The sequence below is a fragment of the Mugil cephalus genome, chromosome 13 (assembly GCF_022458985.1).
Source record: "Mugil cephalus isolate CIBA_MC_2020 chromosome 13, CIBA_Mcephalus_1.1, whole genome shotgun sequence".
NCBI lineage: Eukaryota > Metazoa > Chordata > Actinopteri > Mugiliformes > Mugilidae > Mugil > Mugil cephalus.
The window spans coordinates 25,423,531-25,440,302 of NC_061782.1; the positions used below are offsets into that span (position 1 = coordinate 25,423,531).

A 16,772-nucleotide genomic window follows, 5' to 3' on the forward strand; every position below is an offset into this window, starting at 1 on the left:
ACCAGACAAGCCACACTGTGTCATGAATTTTGTAATTCATGTTTCTATACATACATTAAAAACATTGTTCCATTAAGTACGTATATAGTAGCACTTGTCGTTTAAATGTGAACACTTCATTATTGTTTCTATCAGAACAGAAACTACAAGTCCTGTAGTTGAGACACCACTAAAGATCCCACACTCATGTGATACAGTCACATGACAGATCATCCATCTGTCGCCAGTCCTCTTCCACACGGCTAAACTGCCAAAAAAAGGCCGTTTAATTCAGCACTATAGAGCATATACGGTAAAACACACGCGCTAAAGGAGTTCAATCACAACTCAGAAGATTTAAAAAATAACAAAAATAATAATAAAAAAAAGCAGTACTTTAATGTCCCTCATTCATTCGTGCGGTTTCCATCAGTCAGGTGACTGCAGTGCTAACTAATGCACTGCTCCGGTGTAGCTGTCAGACTGGAGTAACACTGAGCTTAAACGCAGCCAACACAACAGTACAAACGATGCATTCGCTCCTACGTGACTTTAATAAATGTAAACTGCGCACAGTACAAATAACAAACACACTTAAGGGCACGTCTAGCTAAACCCAGTCATAACGATTCTGTTAGCCACAGTTAGCTTAGCTGATTTGACACCAATGACAAGGGTACCGGGGATTCTGATAAATGCATCATGTAAAACAAAAGCTAGTTTTTGCCATATGAGAAAGTGCTAACACATATTTGCACTCAATCGTCAATGGAAAACAGTTTGTTTGTTTATCGTGACCCCGATGTGGCGCTCCATAGCTTGTTAGCTCGCTAGCAAAGCTGGCCCCATACGCTCGCTGCGTCCCCATTCAGTGGGAACACTCACAATCGTTTCTAGGCCTGCGACTTTTCTCCACATATTTCTCGACTTTCAAATTGTCTAACACAAAAAGACTGAATTTAGCAACCTCGTGAATTTAAATCCATCCATCAGTTTCAAAGTTCGTTTATCTAGGACCAGAATACGACGGCACACGTATACCATGAATAACTGTAATGGGTCTACACTCTGGCAATGTGTTTTCGCAAAAACTAAAATAGCCTGTATTCTGTGAAAACACTGTCACATTCCCTACCATGTCTATGGCTTTGAATGCAACACAACAGCCGTGTTAGCCGTGAGCTAGCCACAGTATGCTAACGTCAGCGACATACTCAGCCTGGGTTGAGAGATGTAATTCCTGGTCACAGCTTGGGTGTGTGTTCTCGCAGCTGCTGCCAAGCCGTTGACGTCCATCGCCCGGTTTGCCACGAGTGTTGCCATTGTATGGTCAAGTAAGGAAAACCTGAGAAAGCTATCGTCGGTCGGTGTGCTTTGCTAAGTGCAACTGAATAACATAAGTGACAGCAGAGCTCTGGTCATATGACACTGAGGAACCGGATGTTGGAAGGAGAGGGAGGCACTGTGTGCGCATGAGCAAACTACCATTATGGTGAGAGGGGCTTTTTGGTTTACCTTAAAAATGCATTTGACTATTTTATTTTATATTTGTCTACAAAATCCATACTGAAAAGTACACTTTTTAACTTTAGGAGAGGAGGACTTTTGAGATTTTTTTTTTCTTTTTCTTAGTACTTTTTAGATGGACACAGTAAAATGCACAGCTGTGTGTCGTCCATAACGACAGCTATAAAACGTGCAAAACAAAAACAGAAAGCCGAAAATCATTCACTCAGTTGAATTGTCCAGTATTGCCCATTGCCCATGTGTTGACTGAACACTCATAAGACCGGGATACTTCAAATTTGTGGGAGACATTTTGCTTGATGTTGACTGTGTTGCAAATGTATAGAGAGAAAGTAGAGTGATGCAAAGTCTCTAGTTTGGATAACATGAGTCATGCTTACCTGCATAACTTTTCATACCTGTACATCTGCTATGGATTTAATGTTTGTAATTTTAATGTACCAGTCTTTTGTGCATTCATTCTTGTACAGTTCTGCACATGGAAAGACCCTGTCGTTGAAAGAGGTCAGTGGATATTGACTGGAGCTGACTGGAGCCGACACTATTGTCCTTTATAATTACGGTGACCAGAACAGCTTGGGATGTACAACACAAGGTACTATAGACGACCTGGTTCATGTTCCTGTCAGCCTTGAGCAATTCTGATGCTACAGTGGACACAGGTTCAGCGACAGAACTGTTAAAGTCTGAAACCTGGTCTCATAAATCTCCATTGCTGCTGAGGCTGCTGATGGTGTGCTGATGTCAACAGTTCAGACAAGTGTTGCTGGTGTAGTGGCGTGTGGACTGTTTTCTTAGCACATTTAGAGACCCTTAATATTAGTCACCATGATTTGAATGCTTGCAGCCTGTCTGAGTGCCATTGCTAACTATCTGCATCCCTTAATGTGCACAGTTTACCTATCAAATGGCTACTGTCAGCAGGGCAACACACTTTGTCACAAAGAAAAAGTCGTCTCACACTGATTGGTGCCATGAAGGAAGCTGGCAAACCAGCAGAAATCATGTAATGCAATTATGTTAGCACAGAACAGAATAATGCTGTATATATAATATATTATACACATATTCTATATTAATATATATTCATGGAGACATCTCTTACTGAAATATGGCAACATGTATAAGGAGTCATCTGGAAAACATTTTTCACAAGGCCTGATTTATTTAGTTGTTGATTTATTTGTTTGGATAGTCACTGCATTTAAGCTGAGGAAAGGCTTTAGCCACTATTTGAAAATTGATGGTAATGATGATATATATAATATATATATATAATATATATATATATCATATATGATGATATATATGATGATATATATGATATATTTGCTGGCTTACCAAGATCACAAATCACATTCACATAAAATTAAAAAAAAAAAAAAAATCTTTTTTGTTTTCTTCAAATTGAAATTTCCATTATACATTTGGTTTTACATTTGCTCTGCTGTTAATTCATTCCACAAGCTATACAGGCTAATTAAATGTGGTGAGATTGCATTTGTAATGTAAATTTATTTCTTAACAATTCACATTTTGGTCTCTTTTTAAAACAAAAGAGAATTATTGTTATTTTCATAATGTTGACTATGGTTTGTCTCAGAAGGCATTTTCCAGTTAAGACAGAACCCTAGACTTTCCTCCAAACTGTTCCTTTTGATGCATTAACATAACTGACATGGAGGAGCAGCAAACAGAAGCGTGGTAGGCGATCCCACTACAAAATTCAATGCCTGATGTCTTCAGTACAGCATCTGTGCGAGCCAGTGTGGTTTTCGAAACTAGTCTTGTGAACAGATGAAGTTCAAACTGAGCTCTTTGGCCTCAATCATCAAGGGTACGTTAACTGAGATAAGGAGTAGCATTAGGTGAAAAGAACTAGTTGCTTACTATTAAACATGGGTGGGGAAGATATTCTCTCTCTCATTAAGTTTCATGCTTTTTTCGTTGAATAAATTTAAAACACGGCTCATTGTGATGTGACAGAAGCAAACATTTTCTCACCACTGTATATAATTATTTGTCTTAATGTCTTTTCGTGAGCCAGGTGTTGCAGCATCTGGTATTCAGTATACACACACACACACACACACACACACACATATATATATTAGATCTTGCGGCCCACATCATATTTTAAGTTTGTGAATAAGCAGCATGAGCCTCTGTCATACCATCATCTCCCCTCAACATTCCCTTATTCCCTTCTAGTAATGATATTGTTCATAACACATTTAAAATTCTTAGTCTCTCTCTCTCTCTCTCTCTCTCTCTCTCCCTCTCGCTCTCTCTCTCTCTCACACATATACACACACGCACACATTCAACAAGACAATGTCCTGCTGAGTGTACTGTTGAGTGACAGGTAAAATGACATGATTGCACACATTTTCCCCTTAAAAACTCTTGCTTTGCTGTTTTCTCAATTTTGAAGCTCTGATCCATTCTCATTTGACGCAGCGTGTCCTGCACAATGGCTTGTAAGCGACTGTTTGAAGATGATTTTGAACTATGCCCCCTGCACAACCAGCACACTGGCAGTTGCACATCACATGCAGACACGCACAGCTCTCTGACAGTAGAAAAGCACTACAGATTGAAGTGGTAAGCACCGCCATGGTGAGGCTGACGGTAGCCCCTAGAGAGCTCATCCAAACGCTTCAGGCCGCATGAAAAAAATAGCAAATTAATGCAACTGAAGGGCTTCTGCCCACAGGAGCAGTGGCCTCATTTTAGAAATACCAGTTTCCCCTCTGAGTCTTTTATGAAGAGTGCAGGGGGTTATGATTTCCCTCAAACTCCTCAGATCCATCCATCTAGGCAAATAGGTGTCATAATATTCATGCATTCATTTACCATGTCTGTTCCTGCTGTTGTTAAAGGACTCACAGCTTCCTGAAATGAAAACATATCAGTAAGCTGAACGGCTGTGAAGATGCTCTGTCACTGAGGTTATGGTAAACTCAACCAAGACCATTTGCTTTTATTTTTAGCTCTGTTCTAGAAATGCAGATGAGACAGTATATCTGAAATGATTATTAATAAAACCCAGCTCTGTAGAGCTTCTTAGTTTCTTAAGGCCCTGATTACTGTTTGGGTTCAATTTCTCCACTCTCATAACCTATGCCTTAATGATAATGTCTGAGAGGTTTTGGCACCACATTTTGATTTGATGTATTCTTTTGTTTCAGACATATTTTGATCATTAGATTTTCACATTTATGTTTTTGGTGCTAAATGTTAAGTTACAGACATCTGTCTCTGGTTAGAGGAGAAGGTGTACATAGTGTCCATCATTCTTCTCTCTACGCACATTTGCATTAGCATTAGCTCAATTACTAGTTCTCTCCACAGCACCTGTGCAAAGGTGATTCATCATACACCTATAGCAAGATTTACATTTGGCAAAATGAGCCAGTGTCCACTCTAAGAGGTAGCATTACAAGAAACTAGTGTTAAACTGGTATGCCTTGTGGCAAATAAAGGTTAAAATAAAAATAAAAATATGCTGACATTATAGCAGAGGGCTCAGAGCCAGTTGGCGTTACCTGCCTATACTTCAGGTATGTCTCAAGTCTCAAGCATTAAGCGTAGATGTTGACAGAGCATCCTAATTCAGACTGGTTAGCTTTCTGTGAGTTATAGTCTATTATCAAATGTTAATAGTGCTATTGTTACTAAATCTCTTGTTACTATTTTCTGGCTCTGTAAATTGCTCTGTTGCTGTTCTCTGCTAACACATTAGCAAATCCATTGATTAATAAAAAAAAAAAGTTTGCAACTGTGTTTTGAAGTAGTTAGTGTTAGTACATAATCCACTTATTGTAAATACTAGTTCAATTATTGTAGTATGCATAATTCCTTAGTTGCTTAAAGGAATTTGATTGAAAGTTAAAGCTTCCTTTCTAACGGTTTTCATCAAAAAGAAAAGTTAAAGAAGAGTGTCTCGAATGGACTGTTCCAGGAGGCAGAAGCAACGGGCAATGAGTGACATGTAATTAGGCCCCAGTATTAAAAGTACACGGTGAAAGCCATTCAGACTGTGAGCTGGCAGGTTAACTGACAAGATCCAGCTGCTTCTCTGAGTAACTACCTCATTCTCTTAAATGAGGTGATTTAATCACGTTAGAAGAATGTCCACTTGGGTTCAAGAAAAAACTGATTGAATTTTGTGGTCAGAGTCAACAATGCCGCTTTTAGCCAGAATCTAAGAGTTCACATACTAATTATCACAAATTATGACATGAACATGAATTTTCTATCCAAAATCATACTAGCTTGGCTTATATTGAGCTTTAGGTGACTGTTGTTGCAGCATGTTACTTAGGAAATTAACTCACTTTCATACGCCATTAGAAGAGGAGTTAAAGTTCTGGTGTTGGCGAAATTTGGATGCTATGAGTAAGTTGATATCTAACTAGTGTTGAGGAAACCCAACACTGGTTAGTGTTGAGAAGTGTTAAATTTTAACTTTAAGAAGAGTCAATAATAACACTTTGGGAGTGTTAAAATACCAACACTTAATATTAACACCCTTTGGTGTGGACCCAAATAGACACTTTAGAAGTGAGATTAACTCTGATGGTGTTGATTTGGGAATGATGATTTTGCTGTGTAGAGACTCTGAAGTCATTCATCAAAGTATTACATTCCTTCTTTGTTTTGTTTTAAACTCCCACTGGCCCATGCACCCACATACTTCTTTGTGGCTATGTGGGCTTAATTTGTCTCAATTTCCATGGCAGCTTTATTTATAGAATTGCCAACTTCAGTTCTGTAAACCATGTTGTCTGGTATCCACATTAGCTTTTGGTCCACAAGCTGTAAATAATTAATCAAATAGGATAGAAAGAAGAAAGTAATCATTCTAATGAATACCCGATTGCAGTAATGTTGGGACTGGACTGGATTCTCACCTTATCTGTAGCCATTGATAGCATCAGTGAACAGCTGTAGACTACTTGACTGCATCATGCCAGCAACGATGATGAAGTTACAATAAAACATTGTATTTAAACACATTTAAGCACAATACCCAAGTGGAACCCTTGCTTTCTAGGGCTTTTTGCTCCCCTCACTCCTTTGATTATTTAATGGGATTAATTATTCTGTGAGGAAACAGAGTGACTAAGCTTTACAGCTTTTCCATAGGCCCTGGATGCCTAGGAGTTCTGTAGATTTGTTGCCCTGCAGAGCTTAAAGTTGCTGGATCAGTGTGCTAGGAGAGGGTCATTTCTTTAAGAAGACTTGTAAGTATGTTAATCCCCAGTTACGCTGTATGGCACAGAAGGGGCAAGGCCAAAAAAACAGATACCAAATACAAGACAGGATGTGCCCTTTCGTTCAGCTCATGAGCTTAGAGACGGGACCATGTGATGGGGAGAATGTGTTGGTGGTCTGCAGCTATGACAACCCTGCGCGTGCATACACATATATGCCCCTCCCCACACACATACACACACAAAACACTTACAAAAACCTCCCTGACCTTCTTCTAATTGGACTTAGGGTGAAGGGAGAGAATAGGCGAGGGGGACTGTGGGGGTGGGAGAGGGGTGGAGGGTGCTGGAGATGGGGTAAATGTGACCTTTTTTTTTTTCTTCTGGGGAGATTCCCAAGACACAGTGGGGAGGATTGGTTTCTTTGGCTCTGCTCACAAAAGAGTCTCAGTTTTCTGTAACTAAACAGACCTTACTGTGACTCAGACCCAGAACAAGCAGCTAAACTTGGGACAGAGAATTGCAAACATGCTAAAACTGGATGTAGCATCTTTGTAAACCACTGTGCCCATTATATTACTTTTTTTTATATATATATTGAAACTACTTTCAATGCTGTATGGCAGTGTGTACAGCTCTCACATAAAAGTAACAAGTTTGATATTTGCCTGACAATGTCCTTCAAATTGAAGTGTTAAATAATATCAAAAGCAAATACTGAATACTAGACAAATGCATAGAAGAATTTCCCACCATAACGCCCACAATTTTCCTTTGGCATACTGCTTAACATTTGCTGTTGGATCCCAAAAAATTGTCTCTGAGCACTTTTTCCCGAGACTGCATCTCCCGAGAATGAGAGTTCAGATCAAGTTCAGAACTTCTGTTTTTTCACAGGTCTTGGAGAAGTGCTGTTGTTCTGTTGCTGGGACCAGTAAAATTCACCAGCAGCGCTCTGGACACACCCAGCACCATCAGCAATCCTGACTCTACAGCGGGAGTAGTCCTCAGCTCGGTCCCAGTAAGTGGGGATGCACCAATAGCCCTACTGTGTTAAGGGGCTGGGATGTGATTTCAAAAGTGTAACCCACAATGAAGTCAAAGAAAGTTCACGTTTGAAGAAAAAAAAAATGTATCTTGACTCCGCTTACTAACTTTCACCCACTTCTCACAATCTTCATTAGCGGATGGATGGTGCTGAAAAACTCTAGAAAATCCAGTGAGTTAAAAGATTTTTTTTTATCAACTTTTATGAATGCTATTTGATTTTTTTATATGCATTAAATAAATTAAGTGCTTAGTCTTATTTAAATAACAAAGACATTTTTTTAGCTATATTACATTACGCATAATTATATTTTTATAATTATAATTATAGAAGAGTTTAAGTCTAGTATATTTTTAGGGCAATATTAATACTTAAAAAAGAAAACGATATGACAGCGAGGCATTTTTCATTTCATTAATTTTTCATTAGTGTCTTGGTCCCCCAAAAACTCCGAAATAGTCCGAAAAAAGTCAAGAAATGAAAAACGGAAATGGAAACAATGTATTTTAGGCAAATCTATAGCTGAAACAAACAAAAGAAATTTAGCAATTTATTTGATGATCAGCAAATAGTTCTCTATTTTGATAATCAGTTATTATTGTTATTATCCAAAATGCCATTCACTTTCCAGCTTCTCCAAAGTAAGGATGTGGGGATTTTGTCAGATCATTTAGGCTACTGGTTAACTAAAAACAAGCATTTTTCACCATTTTCAAATATTTTGAAAATTATATTTTGAAAATACTTATTTGCTTCTTTAATAAGCCACCGATCATATCTAATTCCTAGTACGCTGGTGCTCCAATAATTGCTTATTGATATTTTTAGTCCAATTTGTAATACTGCTTTTTTGACAGCTCTACATATTATACCACCCCAGACAAAAGATGAGTGTAACTGATGTCAGAAAGTCACATTAAGACCATACTCATCAGGCTGGTGTATAAGAGGTATAACAGTCATGAAATTTATCATACCTTGATTCATAGCAACATGTATGAAAGAAAAAATGAAAAACACACATGTCTTTGTCTGTAGCCATATACATAATATATATGCACATTTGTACCACTGTTTCACAAATTTCAAGATATTTCACAACAACAGCACCAAAGAGCTTTTGATTGATTCCTCAACCCCGCTAATACATTCATTCATTCTTTTCCAGATATACTAATTATCTATTAATTACAGAAGTTAATAATTTACAATAAAATAACAATTTTAGGGTACATTTCTCATTTCCAGTTCTTTTATACTACAATAATTCCATTCAGCCTGCACATGCAGCAGTCTGCCTAAATTTTACATGAAGGCTGTGGATTTGGAAACTTTTGCACAGGCAAGGTTATTATATTTTCTTAATTATTACTTGAAAACGTATCACCTTGTAGTATTCAAAAAGCATGCAGCTTCCTGATGCTGAAAAGTCTTTCTCCTGCTTAGCAACTCATTTCTGCACTTATCATAGCAGAATACAAACTGTACACAAAAACTCTGAGAACTCACAGTGATTGTAAAATCACAAACAAGTAAATAAAAACATCAGGTACTGCATCCTGGAGACAAAAATGCAAGATTACAACAAGTGAAGGCTTGTCGCAAAATATCAAACTCTTCACCAAACCATATAGAAAACAACACTGAACAATTCAACTATCATACTGTATGACAACGTCTTCTCCGGGATATATTTTGGTTTGGTTTGAACAGATATACAAAAGATTTTTGTAACTGAGTTTTTGTGAGGCATCTGCATAAGCAAATTCAATGCACATGTCAAATGAATCGGGTTTCGCGCTGACACCGGCCTTGCAGTGACCTTCAAACAGAGGCACTTTTTCCCTCCATCTCAATTATATGTCAGAATCAGCCTTGCTTTTTCATTTATCATGGCACATTTAAAATTTTAAACACCGTGATTTGCTGATTAGATTTCCCAAGCTGCTGCTCAGGTGAATGCCTCCTCCCTTTCTTTCTCTACATCTACTCACTGCAATGACATGCACCTACCCCACAATACACAATCAAATAATAAAATATAGTTTAGCAAGGTACCATCACTTTACAATCCCTGTCACCAATCCTAGACTTCCTGCTATGTACTATGTACCACTTCTTTTGTAATGCTACAGCTTTTCTGCTATGCAGCAGCTGTGTTCTCTGGGTGCTTGTGTTTGTTGTTATTTTAAATTAATTAAAAGGACTAAACATTTGTTTAAAGCAAAGCCTGTACTCTTCCCATCACCATGTGTCTTTCCAGTTCTCTATTTTAAAATCCTGTGTTATCATTTTGTGCAAAATCTTTCCAATAGTCCGCTGTGTTTGTTAGATGAGCTTGTGCAGGTCTGTGTTTTTGTCCTTGTACAAGGCGTCAGATGTGCAGCTGTCTACAAAACATGACACAGACATATGAAAGAGACAGAGCAAAACCAAACAAAGACAGTAACAGCCAAGAAAACAATGAAACATGTCCAGAGGACATGAATCCATCTATGTAAAAGCAAAGTATCATTCCAGAATTTTCTTGTCCATGGATTCTTTGCCATTGGTCCGCGAGTAAGGCTCAAAGGCAGAGGAGCTCAGGTAGCGTGCAGAAAGTTCCTGCAGGTTTCCAGCCAGCGAGCCTGCCATGGAAAGGGGGTTGGAGGGAATGCGGGTGGCGACGCCGCTGAGTAAGGAGGGCATTGGGAAGCTGAAGAGGCCGTGAGCCCCTGTTGAACTCTGCAAGCCTGCCACTGTTCCTGAGCTGGTAACGGTGGGCAGCGGAGGGCTGCCGCCCGCTGTTCCAGTGCTGCCGCTGCTGCTGTTGCTGCTACTGCTACCGTTGCTGGCCATGGCCATGGAGGGAGGGCGCAGGGCAGTGCCCAGAGAGCTGCTGCCACAGTGGGGTAGGAGGCCCGGCAAGCCCGGAGGCGTCAGCAGACGTCCCTGCTCCAGCAATCTGAGCACACTGCAGGTTGCTGCTGTTTCTGAAACCACAGAACGCAGCTCTGAGTCCTTCCCCTGGTCCTTCTTCTGCTTAGTGCGCCGGTTCTGGAACCAGACCTTCACCTGGAAAAGAACACAGATAAGAGAACATTTGTAAAAAAAAAAATGTAAAGTAAAATAATGTTTAGGTTTCATTTTAGATTTCCATTTTGGGTTGACTCACAGACATTATATTCGACAAATATATGAATTAATATATAATAATAAATAACAGAATTCTGCTCTATAATTTTTCACATTCACTGATATTTGCTGTTAAATGGCCTGTGATCAAAGTGTGGCAATAATGTGATAACATCAGTACACGGAACTAATGCGCCATAGAACCGGGTGTCTTCACATATTAGGATGATTGGTTTTGCCCACCCAGTTGTGACATGCACCTTCAGCTACTCGCTAATGCTTAGTAGCTACATATGCAGGGGTGCTTGCACAAACAGACACACACCAGATAATGACTGCAGACTGTGAGTGATCAAAAGATGCAGTGATTTCATTCAGTCATGGAAGACAGGGCACACTGCGATAACAAGGAGGAAGTTAATTCAATCAAAGCTCGCTCAAATATAGCCGTTCACACGTAAACCACTTCTGAGCAAGAACTGAGATTTGAATTGTCTCTCTCGGCACCCAAATACAAAAACCTCCCATAGATCTGTCAATAAAAAATAGCTACAGTACATTTGGTTGTTTATAGATGTTTTTGCTTGTTGATTGTAATGATTATGTTGCATAGTTACCAGCCATGATAGTGTTGCTGTTATTGCAATCACTTTGTGTGTGTAGGTGTGTGTGTGTGTGTGTGTGTGTGCTTTGAGTACTTCACTAGTTGTTACAAATGTGCAGCTACAAAGTTTCAGTATCACAATTTTACAGGTCTGCAGCAGAGATGAAAATAAAGCCCAACTTTGAATTCTGTCACTCTTTTATATGTATGTGTATATAAATGTGTGTGTGTGTGTTGCATTATATCCACAGGAATTTTGATTAAATTATTGCTTAAGTGCCAACTTTGTTCTTTCAAGACTTATTCAGGCCCAACATATTCATTTGGACACATCCTCGTAGCTCAGTTTCGTAGAGTTTTATATTGCCAAAATTGAAACTAATACAGCTACTTCTCTGAACTGTTGCCATGAGTCTGTGAACACACCTGTGTGTTTTCATATGGAACACGAAATTCTTATACCAATCAGTAGCAAGCCTACACCTCAGGCCTGCTGCCTGTCCAATCACATTAGAATGTCTTTTTCCCTTCACTTCCGACAGCGGCTTAACTCTTCACAGGCTGTTAAACATTTCATGTCAGAGAACCGCACCAGCCAACGTAAAGACTCCTCAGAGGGAACATGTTGTTAATTTTAGAGGTGACATTCTCCACTCAATGTATGCATCAAGGTGAAGCTGGTAGCTCAAACAGGGATGATTAGTGTACACACGACAAATGGCTGTCATTCAACCTCTAAGTGCCAGAGAACAAAATGTTAATTTCACTGTGTTGTCTTTAAAAAGCATTTCATCAGAAGTAGAAGCCAACAAGGAAATCTTGGCTTTATCATGCCTGAATAGGGAGTAAATGTTGTTTTCTATATTACCTTTATGTGAGCAAAATTACATCCTCGGACTTCTTTCTTTAGAATTCATGTGAAAAGGGCAGCATGTCCTGCCCATAAAAACAAGAATTTTAAAACATTTAAAATGCTTAAAGTTAAATACTTAGGTTTACATTTGCATAGATGCTAGTAAAAGGAACGCGAGTTTGTTGTCTGCTGTGGTGTCGTTTTGTGAGAAACTGTTGACCTCTCACAGAAACTGCTCTCAAGGTCAACCTACATCAGTGGTACTAAAAGCCACAACGCATTAACACCACATAATGTTAAGCTGTTGGCACTGTTAACAGCAGTACAGTCTGAAATAAATAAATGCCAAATGAGACAACAGCTGAAAATGCACAAAAGCTTGGTAGCAGGCAGATGGGCTCGTATGAGGTCCAAGTCACCCTTGGCTTGCTTTGGAACCTGCTGTTAAACACAGAGTGCAAACGCTACTCATGGACCGCAAACACCGCATGACCCACAGCTGACCCCTCATGTTTGACATAAATAGGACGCTGCGTTTCTTGTTTGTATTTTTTTCTCCTGGCAGCTTTCACATTATCCAGTAACATCACACACAAACCATATAACCAATACAGCAATACATTCAAATTATAGGACGCCCAAACAATTACATTTAACCTATGAGCTTGATTTTTTAAAGTTTTCTTTTCTATATTTGTAATATATAATTTGTCATTGCTGTTGCTTTCGCTGTGAAACACAAAATCTAAATTTCCATCTTCGATTTAAATTCATTGCACCTTTAAAATATACAGCTTCTTTGTAAACAGTTCTGTCGGAATAATACACATTTTTATGTGATCCAGAAATTATATTAATTACTTAATTAATTAATTAGATTATGTAGGCGGCAAAACCAGTGGTCCTATTAGATTGTAACACAATTGTCTGAGGTTCAAATTTATAGTGGGACTTAGTGTAAAACGAAACACAAAAGCAATTATTTTAAGCAATAATAATAATAATAATACTATGCATTATTCCTTATTCAGTTACAAACAAAGCAAACGATTCCTCATGTTTTGTTTAGAAAGAAAATCTCCCATTAGATTAGCATGAACATGTTAAATCTGGATGGTAGAAGAAGCACACTTGCACACCTGTGTTTCAGATAGATTAAGCTGACGGGCCAGTTCTGTCCGTTCTCTCCCAACCACGTACTGGCACCTCTGAAACTCCATTTCTAACCGGTAGAGCTGCTCTGCAGTGAAGGAGGTACGGGTTCGCTTGGGTCGATCCAAATCCAAACCCTTGGGCAGAATGATCTCTCGAATGGAGCCTTTAGCATCTGCAACAAGATGCACTTAAAATTTACAACACTGACACAAAGTATACTAAAGACATAATTACAATATATGTTGGACAAATCTTCCACTATTATTATTATTATGATTGTTGTTGTTGTTATTACTATTACTATTACTATTACTATTACTATTATTATTATTATTAATATTATTATTATTATTATTATTATCATTATTATTATTACAAGTAGCACAGGTATATTGCAGCACACTGATTTTTAAATTATTAAAATGGAAAATGTGTGATTAAATACCATAAACAGAAACCACTGTGGTGGTGTTATTTCATATGAATTCAAATAAGATGTACAAATGTGTATTCCGGAATGTGTGTAACATCTGTAGCAAATAGTGAATGAACTATGTTGTTCCATTCCTTCTTGTTATTTAGACAAAGATTGATTACAACAGGGTGTGCTGTCATTAAAATTGTATTATCATCTTTATATACAGATTATATGACATATATATAAAAAATGTGCTGTCATGAAGCAGAAGTGGTTGCAACATTGCAAGAACATATATCATATTTATTTATTATTAACAAAAGGTAATCACAATTATTAAATGGCACATGTCCAACTAATATTTCAAGGGGAAACCTTTTTTCATTTGACTGTTTTGTGAAATTATATTTATAGTTTGCTTTCACACATTGTTAGTTACTCTTAATGGACTCATGCACACAATTCCATTCCAATTTGTTGGCATTAAATACAAATAAAACTATTCTCCATATTTATTTATTTTTTGCTTTAATATTAGTAATTCTAATATTTATCATGAAAATGTTATGCCGTGTAACGCCTCTGCACCTGTACTTTTAAATTTACCTATGGCAATGTAAGTTCATTGTTCACTGCCACAGCAAACATTAAAAATATTACAATAATTTACTGTTGGGGGTAAGAAGAGTGCAATTATGAAATAATATCTGTTTGCAAAATAATACTTTAATTTAATTGGCACCTTATTTATGGTAATTTAGTTATCTTGCATGTTTTGCGATTGTGTTATTGTAAAAGCAAAGCTTAACGACGAGTCTTAACACAGAATCATTTTTGATAAGAAGGACAATTTGTAGTATTTAAGTAAAATCCTCCTAATAAAATAAGACACAAGTTGTAAACTTTATGTACATATAAACACTCTGTGTCCATTTTACAACTTTGTCTCTGAATATATTCTCTCAATGGCAATATTCTAAAAGGCTTCTAACTGACTGTGTTTCCTCAGATTGATCTGCATGGGTTCCGAAGTACAATTACAAGTATAAAACAAGTAATAAATTAATTGAATAAGCATAAGCTTTACCTCGAACTAATATTCTCCGGCAGTAGTCTGGGTCCCCCGCACTCCCTCTGTTCTTCTCGCAGTTGTCCACAGTTCCAGAGGGAGAAAAGGAGTCCTGCTGCTCCTTGAGGAAGCTTTTGGACAAGCTGCCCTGGGAGTCCTTGCCATCTTTTCCCTCCTTTAGTCCATTCTTCAGCACCATTCCTTCTGTTTCTTGGTTGTACCTGACCTCCATGCTCAGTTTATTCTGTTAGACCTGTAGCTCGTCCGCCTCTTTTTTCCTTTGTGTGGTGAAAAAAAAGGGATTATGGAGAACGCGGCACACTGGATTGTCTGGACAGTGTGGGTTTTAGTTTCAAAACAGCACCTTTCAGCACTGCAGAGTCAGCTATCTAATGTTTGGTGAAATATTTCCGTCTCCCGACCAAGAAGCCCTATTATCACTGACCAAACTCCCTTGCCCAATGATCATGGACTTCTCAGTGAAACTCAACAGTAATTCAGTGCCCCCCTTTCCTTGTTACATCGACATCAGGCTGATAGATGATCTCCAAATAATCAGAGCCATGGATGCGCACTCGCTGTCTCAATTGATTACGGTAATTTTGCTGCCTCCACATTTGCGTAACCTCATGAATACACTAAATTGTTTGGGGAAATAGATCAGGTTTTGATAGAGGGGTTTGCTCGTCCCGTCCCCCTCAGTTTGCCTGCTCCCAGCCCAGGGAATCAAGACAAATGATTGGTCTTGTCTTGCAACCAAGCCTCCCTGAACACACACAATCACAGAGGTACCACTCTTCCAGAGCCGAAAAAAGTTCCTGGGTGCTTCATTCTTCCATCTGCAGAACACAGTCAGACCTCACCCCCTCCGACTTTTCACAGTGCACCAGATTGCCGCAGCAAGTCAGCGAACTTTGATCCTGTTTTTTCCTTTGGCTTTCTCGCCAATCAACGGAATTCTGCAATGTGCAGATCTCGCCGCTATGCTATTGTAGGCAAGAGACACTCAGAGAGAGCCGAGAGGACGAGAGAGAGAGATGGGTGAAAAGGACAATGAACAAATCCACAGCGAACAAAATCTTTAAAGGCAATGCCAACCCAGTCACTTAAAGCACTACAACGCTGGTCTCTTCTTTAACAGGAATTGCGTGAAAGTTTCTATTTTCCTCCAGTGTTCAATCACGGCGCTATGCAGAGCAGCCCAGCGGAGTCCCGGACGCTAATGCCACATCCTTAAGGATTCAAATGGATGCACCCCAGAAGCCATCTTCAGCTCTCATAATCTTAACCTGCGTGATTGAAAAAGACAAATAAGGGGAACAAAACTTGTCATTAGTACTTAGGCTGCCTACACTCTCTCTCACACACGCATACCACTGGAATGGCCCCTACCTCTTTCCACCACTCGCCTTCCAGCCCACTACCCACCCACCCAACCACCAACTCTTAGCTATTTTCATTGTCAGTGCAACAATATCTCTGAACACAGCAGAGGCCAGTAATCCAATAAGACCATTGATTAGGCCACAATGATTCAATTCAAACCAGTGGCCTAGTACAGGGAACATTCTCTGGCCCTTCTTGTCACCTTAGCTGGCCAGAAGCCCTCTTAAAGCTGCCCCCCTCCCTGAGTGCCATTCATGCCTTTATGGGAAACAGAGAGGAAAAGGAGTGAAAGATGGCAATTATCTAATTGGACTATTAACAAACAATTCTGCGAGTGTGGCTGCCTGGCAGCAGTCTCGGGGTGGGTTTAAGGGCCGCATGTTGGACTAACTTTATTCAT

General features: G+C 38.9%; 2 protein-coding genes and 1 long non-coding RNA gene across 3 annotated transcripts in view; 1 reads left to right on the top strand and 2 right to left on the bottom strand.

The window, feature by feature from the left end:
* The window catches only part of atp6v1ba (ATPase, H+ transporting, lysosomal, V1 subunit B, member a), a 31,081-nt gene extending 29,672 nt beyond the window's left edge, over positions 1 to 1,409 (bottom strand). The window contains exon 1 of the mRNA XM_047602959.1: positions 1,194 to 1,409. Coding sequence (XP_047458915.1) covers positions 1,194 to 1,302 — 109 coding nt within the window. The 5' untranslated portion in view covers positions 1,303 to 1,409. The remainder of the gene's footprint in view (positions 1 to 1,193) is intronic.
* Positions 1,343 to 7,933, top strand: LOC125018747. Its single transcript, XR_007113993.1, has 3 exons — positions 1,343 to 1,471; positions 1,977 to 2,101; positions 7,623 to 7,933. It is a non-coding gene; the product is annotated as an uncharacterized LOC125018747 (long non-coding RNA).
* Positions 7,934 to 8,717: 784 nt separating this feature from the next.
* Positions 8,718 to 16,344, bottom strand: vax1 (ventral anterior homeobox 1). The gene is made up of 3 exons (XM_047603415.1): positions 15,005 to 16,344; positions 13,484 to 13,671; positions 8,718 to 10,827 (listed from the first exon to the last, which is right to left on the bottom strand). The coding sequence occupies exons 1-3, from the start codon at positions 15,216 to 15,218 to the stop codon at positions 10,285 to 10,287; spliced, it is 945 nt and encodes a 314-aa protein (XP_047459371.1). The 5' UTR covers positions 15,219 to 16,344; the 3' UTR covers positions 8,718 to 10,284.
* Between the last annotated feature and the right edge of the window lie 428 nt (positions 16,345 to 16,772).

What these genes read in the sequence shown, in the direction of transcription:
- vax1 (XM_047603415.1), bottom strand. Translation starts at nt 15,218, where the DNA reads ATGGAGGTCAGGTACAACCAAGAAACAGAAGGAATGGTGCTGAAGAAT. An exon ending in CCGGAGAATATTAGTTCGAG is followed by an intron (nt 13,672 to 15,004) that starts GTAAAGCTTATG and finishes ATCTTGTTGCAG; the next exon opens with ATGCTAAAGGCTCCATTCGA. An exon ending in TTAATCTATCTGAAACACAG is followed by an intron (nt 10,828 to 13,483) that starts GTGTGCAAGTGT and finishes GTTCTTTTCCAG; the next exon opens with GTGAAGGTCTGGTTCCAGAA.